Source organism: Medicago sativa, chromosome 3, assembly GCF_051527215.1.
Source record: "Medicago sativa cultivar Bolivia chromosome 3, Bolivia_mono, whole genome shotgun sequence".
Taxonomy (NCBI): Eukaryota; Viridiplantae; Streptophyta; class Magnoliopsida; order Fabales; family Fabaceae; genus Medicago; species Medicago sativa.
The window spans coordinates 50,541,393-50,554,039 of NC_140751.1; the positions used below are offsets into that span (position 1 = coordinate 50,541,393).

Consider the following 12,647-nt stretch of genomic DNA (forward strand, 5'->3'; position numbering starts at 1 on the left):
TTTATTGTCACTGCCTTATTTTCACTACATGAAATCAACAAAGAGAACAATTATCTATACAAAAATCAACAAAACAAAACAACTTGGAAGGTCCTGGTAGTAAGATCCTCACCAACATTCAACCTCCATGATAGCACACTTGCCACTTTCATATAAATTCTACATTTACAAATCAGTGCCTTTAATAATACCTTGACATAATCTTAGTTAACAAAGGAATTGAAATTAGATGAAGAACAGAGAAAGAGAAGGTAAACGAGAGAAAACTAGACGATTCTCTTATTCAATTTAACTCATAATGATACAATGCACCTGTTTTTACTCTCTCTCGCTCCCTCCCTCCCTTGCCATCTATCCATCGATCAATCAATCTATCTACATACAAGCTCTTGTTAGACTTGAGTGATGCATCGTTGGTAAACAAATCTTAATTGTTACTAATGTTTTATGTTAGTAGTCAAAGTTTGAACTGAGAGTTTCCTTAAACTCGTTTGAGTGTTCTAACAAGAGTGCTTTGCTAACTTGAATGTACACTGATGTTGGTTTCAAGGATGCGTGACTATGATTCATATATAATATGCTAATCTACATCGAGAAGCATTGGTGTTGCCACATTATTTACTCTAGATATTATTATCACCAAATTGAACTTCTACTCAGGCCTTTCTTCTTTTTTTTCTTTTTTTTCTTTTTTTTCTTCTCCCCTCCAAGAGATGATGCCGAGGTTTGTTATGTCATCTTAACATGCCAAGAAACTTGCAGTTACAAGCTTATGTAGAAACATTTATCATTTTGAATCTATATTTTCAAATTGTTTTATTGGTTTTGATTTCAAGAGAGATTAGTCAATAGATATGCAAATCATGGCACCTCATTTGAAAATATAAAAATGGGTTAAATAAGTTTTTTCGTCCCTATAAATATAACAAATTCTGATTTTAATTAGTCCTTATAAAATAAAACAATGTGTTTTCATCCGCACAATTTTTTTTGTTTTGTTTTTGATCCCTAAAGAAAATAATTTTAATGTGTTGTTCACATTTTTTGAACATAATATAAACATGGCCATTACTTTAGGGACCAAAACAAAAATAAATTTTTTTTGTGAATATTTTAGGGACTAAAATCAAAGTTCGCTATTTTTTTAGAGACGAAAAACTTATTTAACTTTATAAAAATTAATAACTGATAAAGTAATATATGTGAATATATTTAAGGAAAATGTTTGGTATACACAACTCATGTATACACTTTGAAAGAAAAAGAAAAAGAGAAAGAGAATAATATGATAAATATAATGTATTGATAATAAAAGAAAAATAGAGATAAAATAAGATATTAAATAAAGTGTATAGAATTTAGACTGTTCATATAGCATTGTTAATGTTGTATATTTAAGTCCTAAATTTTATTATTGACCTTGAAAAAAAAAAAAAAATAACGTTATAGGAGATTTTGCCATCATCACACCTCGTACCGGAAAACACAAAATTGCCCTTTAACACAATTCATATGACCCCTTTGTTTTTAGTTTTAAAATTTCCAAATTAGTACAATCTGCAAAGGGTAATTTTGGGGTTTCACATATTCACCATTACATTCTTCCTTCTTGTCCAAAACATGCTGCTACTCTGTTGTACTACATTTTTTGTGCCAACAACGTTGTTTGTAGCCTCCACCACAAACCAAACCTTTTTTTTTTTTATTTTTAACAAAACTGCTCATACTTGTTGTGTAGCCTCAAAGCCAGCACAGTTTCTTAGTAAAGATTCAATCTTTTTGAGGAAATGATGAAGATGAATGAACAACCATTGAATGATACCATCATGGAAGTGAGGGAAGATTTCATGCTTTCACCAGCTGGTGACAGTGAACCAACACTCAGAGCATCCCATTTTCTTAAACCCATTTCAAACTCCATTGAAGAAGCAGCTTTTAAGCTTAGCCCATTTTCATCTTCTGTTTTTGAACCAAATGAGTGTCCTTTGAAAGCCCATTTTCGTGGCTGGCACTACACACCAAAGAAATGGGTTTCTTGGGTTGATAAGCTTCAACATAAGTATGAATCTGTGTGGAGGAAAGCTGGAATCTTTGAAGCCATTATGAGTACTAAATGCTACATTCATAAAAATTATAACTTGTTATTTGGGATTGTTGACAAATGGTGCTCTGAGACAAATACATTTGTGTTTCCATTTGGTGAAGCAACTATCACTTTGGAAGATGTCATGGTCTTGGGGGGTTACCCTGTCATTGGTGATCCTGTTTTCATTTCACTTGAAGATAAAGAGATGAGAGAAGCGGAAGAGAAACTGATCCTTGCAAGAGAGCAACTTAAAAGTAGGAATGATCGTCAAGCTTACACAAAATTATGGATGGATATGTTCATCGATAAAGGTAGTGAAATTGAACATGAGGCATTTCTTGTTACTTGGTTGTCACTTTTTGTTTTTCCTAATAAATTCTTTTGGGTGAAAAGTTCTTTGTTTCCTATTGCTGTTCATGTTGCTAGAGGAAATCCTATTGCTTTAGCACCAGCTGTTTTAGCTAACATATATAATGATTTAACTTTGTTTAAGAAAACAATAGTTAGTTTGTCAAAATGTCCTGTTGGTGGTGATAGGTATCCTTTAGAAGTTACTCTTCAATCACCCTTTTACTTGGTTCAAATTTGGGTGTGGGAGAGGTTCAAAAATTTACAGCCACAGCCCATGTTGTTGAACCATAGGGACCCTTTTTTGTTTAGGTGGCATAAGGTTAAGCCCTTGATAGTTGACAATGTTAGGATGGCATTAGACTCGGCTATGGATGACTTTCTTTGGCGTCCATATGTTCGATATTCTGATAAGTGTGAACTGTTTTATCCTAATGATGAAATTTTGCTACCCTTTAAGAAGGATTTGGATACAAAACTTCTCTCATTTGTTGTATGTTTGAGAGTTTCTGAGCTAGTTGGATTTGAGTCTATAGAACAATATCTTCCACATAGAGTATCTATGCAATTTGGAATTGATCAAGATGTTCCAGGTTATGTAGCTAGGTTCAATGAGACTGAATACATTGCTTGGAAAAACTACTGCAGACCCATGTCAGATAAAAACTTGTATTTTCCACCAAGATTATTTGAGGCAGATGTTACCACACGTTATGCAAGGTGGTGGAAGCAACTGGTATTGAATCACACCGAATTCGAAAAGAAAATTGTGCGTCAGAAGAGAAGTTCAAGGAAACATAGACCTCATGTAGGAAAATTGAACAAAAGTGGTACTGAAGTTGGTGTTCTACCTGGATTTTCTCCCAATCTTGTTGATACTCTTATTTTTGGAAATGTTTGTGATGATGGCTCAAAAGGTAAAACTAGGAAGGTTAATGAATTTTGTGTTGATGTTCCTTATGAAAATTCTGTTCATGATTGTTTGAGAGCTGATCAAAATATTGATGCTGATGGTTCTTCAAGTCTTCCTCCAAAACATAACACTCTCGTTCCTTCCATATCTGTTGAGAATTGTCAGGATGTGTTGGAAGAGTACAGTTTTATTAGAATAATTGATAAATCTAAGCATTTAGAGAAAGATTTGAAAGACACAGATGGGAGAAAAGAATCAAGGATTGCTAGTGACAAAGTCTGTTTACTTGAGACTCAAGGTGATAATTGTAGCTATGCTATCAGAAACGCAGTCTCATTGTCTAATTCTGAATTTGGTGATATTATATCATCAAATGTGGATGGTGAAATGGCTGGATACTGTGATGAAGATGAAGCCAAGATTCCATTTTATGATAGAAAGGAAGTCAATGACATCAATGGGGAAATTGTTGAGCCTTTTACACTAGACATGGAATTTGATCTTGAAAACAGGATTGAAAAGCTTGAAAGAGTAGTTTCTAAGCTTAAAGAAGCAAGATTTGGCCAAAAGGTTGAAAATGTTTGATCCAACAATGCTTTTTTGCTGGTATAGAACCAACTTCATATTCCTAATTATATGCAATAGTTTAAGATTATTTGATTGCTAATACCTACCTTTTTCTTGAGCAACCTATGATAGTAGCATTCAATTGTAGTAATTACTAATTAGTACTAGTTAATTTATATGATGGTACTTAGCTTAGGGATATATTGTAGATCAAGGAAATATCAAAGTGAATGATGCAAATTTTGGATTTGTACTGATAAAGAACATGTGCATCATAAAGTGGTTCATTTTCCTGTTACTCGACTAGCATAATTTAAGCACTGTGATGAAATCAAAGACTAGTTCTTCTTTGAAGGTGATGAAAAATGATGCTGAATGAAGCTGCAGTAGTTTTTATTGAATTTTTTGACCATGTGGAGATTCGGTTGCAGCAATCCTTGATACTTGATAGTAGTCTATCAGTCCTTCAATATATTGTACGAATCAAGTATGTATTTATTTTCATATATTTGGTGAATCAGAGACATATAATGAAAAACTTTTTGAATCTCCACTTTATACTTGGTTCTTCATATATGTTATGTGGACTATTTGACTGTTTGGTTGTCCCTTTAGATTATGTTTGAAAATGAATACTGGTTTCTTCTTCTCCTATGCTTTTCTATTTCATTCCTTCTTTACTTTAGATTCTGTTCGCTGAGGTGATTTCAGCTTCTTGTTAAATAAGGTAAAAGATGTTAGTAGTCGATATACTTGTAAGAAATGTATGATTATAATAATTTTCAGTTTAGCTACAATTTGAAATTGATATGCTTAGTTTATAATTAGATTAGATGACTTTTTTTTATACCAATGATTAGATGACACAATACATTTGTATACAGTAGAAGTTGTGCATTATCTTCTAATTAACTCCAACCAACTTTTAGTTGATTTGAAACTGTCTAACTAAATAAAATTTCAGCTAACCAACATCAAGTAGCTAGTTGGTTGGAATCTGCCTCGGTTACTTGCAACAAAAGCAACAACTACAAACTAACTTTTACACTACAATTCAACATTAGTTAACATCAGTAAGTTAAAATAATTCATTAGATCATCAGCACAAATTGGTATTAGACATTACAGATCAAAAGATCTGGCAGAAAACAGGGAGCTGTCCCTTTGGGGAGGACTGTCACTATGGTTATGGAGAAGCAGGTAATGATAGTACTGGTCTTGGTTTTTTATCATATAATTCTACTGTTCTGTTTTGGTTTGTTCAATTACATAAAATCTGTTTTTCAATTTTCTTGATGATTCGTAGAAGTTCATTTTCTATGATATGATGTACAAATTATAGTGTTTGATTGTGTGTGGTTTTTGCTGTTGTGTATGGTATTTTCATGTTTGGTTTGTGACATAAACTTGCCCCTCCTAAGGTAGTTGATCATATTCTGAATGAGCATTTGGTATTTAGTTCATTCCTCAGATGCTGTTTCAGTTTAAAAGCAATGAAAACTTGTCTGTATGATTATGATTACTCAAGACTTTATCTCCATGTTTTCAAATTGCCACCATAGTGGCACAAAGGCATGGAGGATATTGTGCCAGCCGCCATAGGCTACAATGGCTTTTATATACAGCGTGTTTCTGCCATAGGCCACAACTCTATACTTGTATGCCGGATTATTGGCTAGCTTCCGTAACCTGCCTTCCACTTTTGATAACGCTGCTCTATCTGAGGTTTACATAGTGTTGTCAACTGTAGATTGCAGAGAATTGTAGTTTGTTCAAATTCAGCTGCACAACAGTCCTATAGCGGCGATAACCGCTGTTTCTCAATATTTTGAACTAAATAGGGTACTACAGAACAAGAAACATTTGTTCGATTTTCGCTATGCAATACCGCTTCTATTTAATAGCAGTTACATGATACTCGAGTGAAATTCTTCATATTCCCATCAACCCCAATGTCATGAATTTTTATTTGATAGAAATGTCTAGATTTTCATAAATTCAAGTAGTTAATCACCTCCATATCCTAATGGATAATGACAATTTATGGTGTAAAAGGTATAATTATATTCCACAGCTTTACATTTGTTTTTTGATTGGAAATTTTATGAGTTTGGAGTAATGTGTGAAATATTTTCTTTTTGTACGAATCAAGTATGTATTTATTTTCATATATTTGGTGAAGCAGATACATATAATGAAAAACTTTTTGAATCTCCAGGTTATACTTGGTTCTTCATCTATGTTATGTGGACTATTTGATTGTTCCTTTAGATTATGTTTGAAAATGAATACTGGTTTCTTCTGATCCTATGCTTTTCTATTTCATTCCTTCTTTACTTTAGATTCTGTTTGCTGAGGTGATTTTAGCTTCTTATTAAATAAGGTATTACATAACCAAGATAAAGCTACTGAAGACATTTAACACACTAATAGTCGTCAGTTACCTTAATCTCTAGTTAGAGTAGTTTGACTGCCAGCTGTAATTACTTTGATGACAGTTATGCATCTCCTAATTTGTAGGAAGTTACTTAGAGTGATAGTTATTTGTAACAGAAGCTATCTCATAGTTAGTTAGACGATAACTTCTATATATACATATTGTAAGCACAATCATCATTCAATAAGATTCAATGAATATTTTCTCTTCTTTTACTTTCAGTTTGTCTCTCAAATTTTCTCAGATTGTTATCTCATAATATGGTATCAGTCGCAAATCAATTGATTCTCCTTTAATCTTTGATGATTTCTTCTGTGATTTTCATTGTTTTTCATTGTTTTTCTTTGATTTTCTTCGCAAGTTCTGCAATCCTTCTTCATATTGCAGTTTTTTCTTGCATTTTCTTTCGATCCTTATACCTATTTTCTTACATTTTCTCGTTTCCACAACGCCTCCGCGCGTGAATCCTGTTCGACCTTCCAATGCTGATGTTGATTCTGTCTACTATATTCATCCCAGCGAAAGTCCAAACTCTGTGATAATCACTCCCTTACTGAATGGATCCAATTATCTCTCTTGGTCGCGATCAATGCAAAGAGCTCTGGGGGCCAAGAACAAATTGGTTTTCATTGGCAGTTCCTTCCCTGTTCCTGATCTTCTTGACTTGAATCACAGTGCGCGGGAACGATGCAATTATTTGCTTCATACTTGGCTTCTTAATTCTGTTACTCCTCCTATTGCACAGCCTATTGTGTTTCTTGAGAACGCTATTGACGTTTGGCAAGATCTCAAAGAACGATTCTCAAAGGTAGATTGTATTCGCGTTGCAAATTTGCGTTCTGAAATCAACAATCTCAAGCAGGGTTCTAAATCAGTCCTTGACTACATCAATGAGATGCAAGGGTTATGGGAAGAACTGAATTCTCACAGGCCTATGCCAGCATGCAGTTGTCCTCAGCAGTGTAGATGGGATGCTATGCGTTCAGCTCGTATTTTTCGTCTTGAAGATCAAGTAATTCAATTCCTCACTGGATTAAATGATAATTTTTCAGTTGTAAAATCTCAGGTTTTACTTGCGGAACCTTTACCCTCTCTTAACAAGGTTTATTCTATGGTTGTGCAAGAAGAAATTAACAATGTTGCTTTACTCCCTAAACGTGATCCTGTTCTATCTGCTGATGATCCTAATACTCTCATAAATGCTGCTGATTCCAGAAAATTTCAACCTCGTGGCGAAGGATCTTATAATGGTTCTTCTGGTAAACCTAGCAGATTGTGTATTTATTGCAATAGGTCAGGTCACACCATTGAAACTTGCTATAAGAAACATGGTTTTCCTCCCCATTTTGGGAGACAAAATGTTTCTGCAAATGTGTCTAGCAGTGATGGTATAGAGACACATCTTCAATCTTCAACTAATGAAGATACTTCAACAAGGAACAAATTCAGTATTTCTCAAGATCAGTACACTCAACTCATGGCTTTACTTCAACAGACAAATTTACTACCTGCTTCCTCCAGTAGTAATTCTACCCCTTCTCCTAGTTCCAATCATATATTTGCTTCATCATCTGGTCCTACCATTTCAGGTATTGTTTCTAGTGTTTCTTGTTCTATAAACACTAAATCCCAATTTTGGATCATTGACTCAGGAGCCAATGATCATGTTTGTTCCTCTTTACATTGGTCCAGCTCTTATTACAAAATTCGTCCCATAAATGTTTGTTTACCAAATGGTTCATCTGTCATAGCAAAATATGCAGCTGTCACTTTTTCTCCCACACTATACCTCACCAATGTTCTTTATACTCCTGATTTCTCTTTAAATCTCATATCAGTATCTAAACTGTGTTTGTTTTTTCTATAATAACAAATGACTTCTGCAGGACCTGAAATCTCAGAAGGCTTGTTTAGGTTGACGCTTGATGATGCAACACAAGGCTCTACTTCTAGTCCTGCTTCTGTTTCTACTTTTCACGTTCCTTCTAGTGTTTCTTTTGTATTAGTCAATAAAAGTGGTTCTAGTTCTATTCCAGAAAAATCCTTATGGCATTTTAGGTTAGGACATTTGTCGAGATGAGTCAGTTGTATTCTCACATTACTGTTGATAATAATGCAATTTGTGATATATGTCATTTTGCTAGACATAAAAGATTTGAGTAGCCAACTCCTAACTAATTTCTTACTAACCATGTGATACTAGCAGTATTAAGTATTAACACCAGAACAGTCCCAAACACATAAACAGAAGCATGCCATCGGACTTTGTTGTTATTAGTTTCAATTCCAAGGCTTCATGCTCAATTTTCTACTGTCCATAAATCTTTCGAGCCGTTACATACCAGAATCAGTTTTTCTACATTATCACTACAACAAAATAATGTGAATCCACAAGACCTTTATGGAAAATTTCAACATATCTTTGTGAATAAACAATACAATTTGGTTTCCTTGCTAGGTAGCCACAAGCCATATATGTTATCAATTTTTTTTATCAGTATTCCTACTTTTTTTTTTGTGAGGTTATTGGTGTCCTTACTATTGGGAAAAACCCAAATCCAACATCGGATAAATAATACTCTTGATAAGAGTTTATAAAGAGGCATTTTAAATACATTAATTTTTCTTTTAATTTTGTCACTCAATTGAAGTTTTAGATAAATAATAAAATAAAAAAGTAATATATTAACTAGAATTATCTTATAAAAAGATAGTCATATATATCTAGTAATTTTCCCTGCAAAAAAAGCTAATAATTTAGAAATGTGATTAAACACATTTTTAAAATAAAGTTTATATTTAAGACAAAACTAGTGGTCCACAAGCACAACATTCATGGGCGCTTTGTCCTGTATGAGAAAATTACTATATTTGGTAAAAAGGAAAAATTGAGTTTTGTACAGATTTAGCTTTTTGTGTAGTTGCAAAGAGCATGATTTCTCCAATTTTGGTGCAACATTGCCTCGTACCTACAAAATTTATTACGATACATCCTTTGGACTAGGGTAAAACTCAATTTTGAGGCATAAAGACCCAATAAAAACGCTCATTCCATAACTAGAAGTAGAGCATCATAATTAATATGAGCCTGTAAAATAGATAAAAAAGAACCCACATGCAATTTAAATCCTTTGGTTATCATCAAACGGCAGTCCAAGTTACATGTCGGGCAAGGCGGAAATGCCTATCGGTCTCACGCGTACGTGGCAACTTCATACCATCTATAGAAGGAGTTGTCCACTGTAAAAAATGGTACACTCTCATTTGAAAAACCTCAAAGCTCCTTAAGCTCTCACTAACTTAAGCAATGAAGTGACTTTTCAGGTATCCCTATTCCCATGAAGGACCTCCACATTTTGTCGCGGAACACCTACTTAATTTGTCCATCATCTACGATCATAGATAGGACATTGGCATCACCTGTGGGAAACACTTTCTCAATCTTTTCATCACACGGGTGGTTGGAAAACGTGCAAGAACCACAACAACAACGATATCCTAAACACTACCGAGCCTTGTGATTCAACATAACTCGGAAGCGAATGTTCTTCCCGGTCACCAATCCCTCAACAAATAAATTCCCTCACAACTCCATGTCGCTGAGACATGCAATTGACTCGAAGACTTTTGCATAACATTAATCATTTATCTTAACTCAGATATAATGGGAGTGCCTATTTGTAGAGTTTTAACTATGGGAGGAATTCCCCCATTGTAAATGTTCTTCACTGTCTTATTATAAATCCAATTTCATAGAAGTTGTGCATGTGAGAGTTACAAATGATATGTGAGAGTGCTTATTTGAATATCATTTTCATCATTGAGGTTTCCGTTTATTTATACACATTTTAATGATTTAAATTATTCTCTACATTTTTTTGAGAGGGAATTATTCTCTAAATTTATTTATAAATTTTGATATTTCAAGTTCAACATTAGAAAGGACAATAATGATATATTTGGGATTTGCATTTTAGATGAGAGGGTTTGGATGTCTACATCTATATTTTGATATCTTCATAGTTTTTAGGATATATATCAGTTAAGTATTTTTTTTTATAAAATTCATGAAATATTTTATGAGTATCGGATGATTTTTTTTAAATTAAAAAAATAATTTTGATACTTCTAAGATACACATATTCACGAGTATGGAGTAAGATACGTCTTCATTTTTTGAGTAACATGACTTCCTAGTATTTTTTTTTTTACTGGAGGGCTTCATAATGATTAGGATCACTGATTAGTGAATGTAACAGTGACTGGGTTTTTGACTTTGTGATCCCAACTTACAAAATATTAAACCTCGCTATTGCCTCCTCCCTATATATATATTTGTCTTCCAAATTTCTGTCTCTATAGTTCCAAATATTGCTCTTTCTTTCTCTCTTGCTTTTCAGTGTTAATCATTGCCTCCAATCGCATGTCTTTGTCCGTAGCTATTATTCTTGATCATTAATCAACAATAATCAACAACTGCATCTAGGTCTTCCACATATCTTGTCTTTATAGTTTCTTTCTCTTTTCTTTTCATTGTCAGTCATTGATTCTTTGATCAACATTCATTGCATCTAATTGCATGTCACCAATGGATTTGGTTACAAATTTTCTCTGATTCTTGATCTCCTTGATCAACAATAATCAAATAAAAAAAGACTTGACATTTCACTGAGTTTTATCGAAATCTTTTTCATCCTTTATCAATAGTCATGACTTTTCCAGACCACCACAGCGATATCATGTTTCCAAAGAACAAGAGGGCAAGAATTTCTGAAAACAATCATTCAAATGCATTCATATGCCCTCTTCCATCAAACAAAGAAACAGGCGACATTTTCTTCAAGACTCGTATTTGTCATAAGTTCAGGTTTGGTAATTGTCCGAAAGGTGAACATTGTACCTATGCTCACGGGGTTGGTGAGATAAGGAAGCCATTGCCGAATTGGAAGGAGCTAGCTGGCTCTCGCAGCAAGGAATGGATGCAGTTTCTGGATGACGATCAGAAAATCATTCACAAGATGGGGCTATGCAAGAAATACTACAATGGTGAGGAATGTCCTTATGGTGACAAGTGTTGTTTTCTTCATAGGCTTAGGGATGATTCTTGGAAATCAAGAGAGTCCTGTGCATTAAGCATTGGAAGTATCGGAGATGGTTCTAATAATTTGGAAGGCAATAGGTCTGTGAACAAGCCAACAAGGGGTACTTACTGGAAGATTAAGCTGTGTCCCATGTGGCAGCAAACAGGGCGTTGTCCCTTTGGGGACGACTGTCACTATGCTCACGGAGAAGCAGGTAATGATAATACTGGTGGTTCATTTTCTGTGATATGATGTACAAATTATAGTGTTTGATTGTGTGTGGTTTTTGCTGTTGTGTGTGATATTTTCATGTTTGGTTTGTGACATAAATTTGCCCCTCCTAAGTTAGTTCATTCATCAGATGTTGTTTCAGTTTAAAAGCAATGAACCACTTGTATGTATGATTTACTCATTACTTTATCTGAATGTTGTTAAATTGTCGCCATAACGGCACCAAGGCATAGAGGATGTTGTGCCAGCTGCCATAGTTAATGCACAACTGCAGTTGTGGTGGTGGAGACATCAAAATTCTTAACGTTTAAGCCACAATCGTGGTTGCAAACGTTTTATAAATATCTTGCTCGTTTTCGTGTGATAACTTGTATATGCATATTGTTAAAAAAAATTACAAGACGGTTATAACAATCAAAACTGTTTGCTTTCCTTGTATCTTCTTCTAACTGTTCTAGTATTTTTACCAAATGTCTTACCAGTTTCGGCTAATGATGCAACAACCAGCATCCCAACAAGTCTAGGTGTGGCAAAGGAAGTGGAGCAAGCTAAGACGAAGCCTTTACTTTGGTGGAAATTAAACAAGAAGATTAATACTATATATGTTGATTGGATTGATGATTCACCTCTTATTCTACCCAACTAGCCAAGTGCAGAGGAGACCTGAGTTGAATTTTGTGCTCTTGGAAACTCACTTCATTGGATAAGGATTTTTTACTGTTAATTGTAATAGTTTTATGGTCAGAGACGTGCACATTTGTCAGTTTGTAGCGGTGTTTTGATGGATTTCAGAAACTTTTTGTGGGATTCTGGGCTGGGTAGGGTTAACATTGTTCAAATTTCTGAGCCAAAGTTCAAGTCTTAGACGAGTTAAATTGTTAATTGCTTACAGTCATATATGAAAAAATTTGATTGTCTTATACATTTGGTTGTGAATTACATTTTGTATAATATGGTTTTAAACTCTTTTTTATCAAACTCATG

The 12,647-nt window shown here is 34.1% G+C and overlaps 3 protein-coding genes across 3 annotated transcripts; all 3 read left to right on the top strand.

Moving 5' to 3' along the window:
- Positions 1-1,732: 1,732 nt before the first annotated feature.
- On the top strand, positions 1,733-4,315 carry LOC146938048 (uncharacterized). Its single transcript, XM_085752095.1, has one exon. The coding sequence runs from the start codon at positions 1,788-1,790 to the stop codon at positions 3,930-3,932; it is 2,145 nt and encodes a 714-aa protein (XP_085608221.1). The 5' UTR covers positions 1,733-1,787; the 3' UTR covers positions 3,933-4,315.
- Positions 4,316-6,940: 2,625 nt separating this feature from the next.
- Positions 6,941-8,431, top strand: LOC146938049 (uncharacterized). Its single transcript, XM_085749572.1, has 2 exons — positions 6,941-7,940; positions 8,238-8,431. The coding sequence occupies exons 1-2, from the start codon at positions 6,941-6,943 to the stop codon at positions 8,429-8,431; spliced, it is 1,194 nt and encodes a 397-aa protein (XP_085605698.1).
- Positions 8,432-10,631: 2,200 nt separating this feature from the next.
- Positions 10,632-12,533, top strand: LOC146938050 (zinc finger CCCH domain-containing protein 39-like). The gene is made up of 2 exons (XM_085757816.1): positions 10,632-11,646; positions 12,146-12,533. The coding sequence occupies exons 1-2, from the start codon at positions 11,061-11,063 to the stop codon at positions 12,307-12,309; spliced, it is 750 nt and encodes a 249-aa protein (XP_085613942.1). The 5' UTR covers positions 10,632-11,060; the 3' UTR covers positions 12,310-12,533.
- Positions 12,534-12,647: the final 114 nt, after the last annotated feature.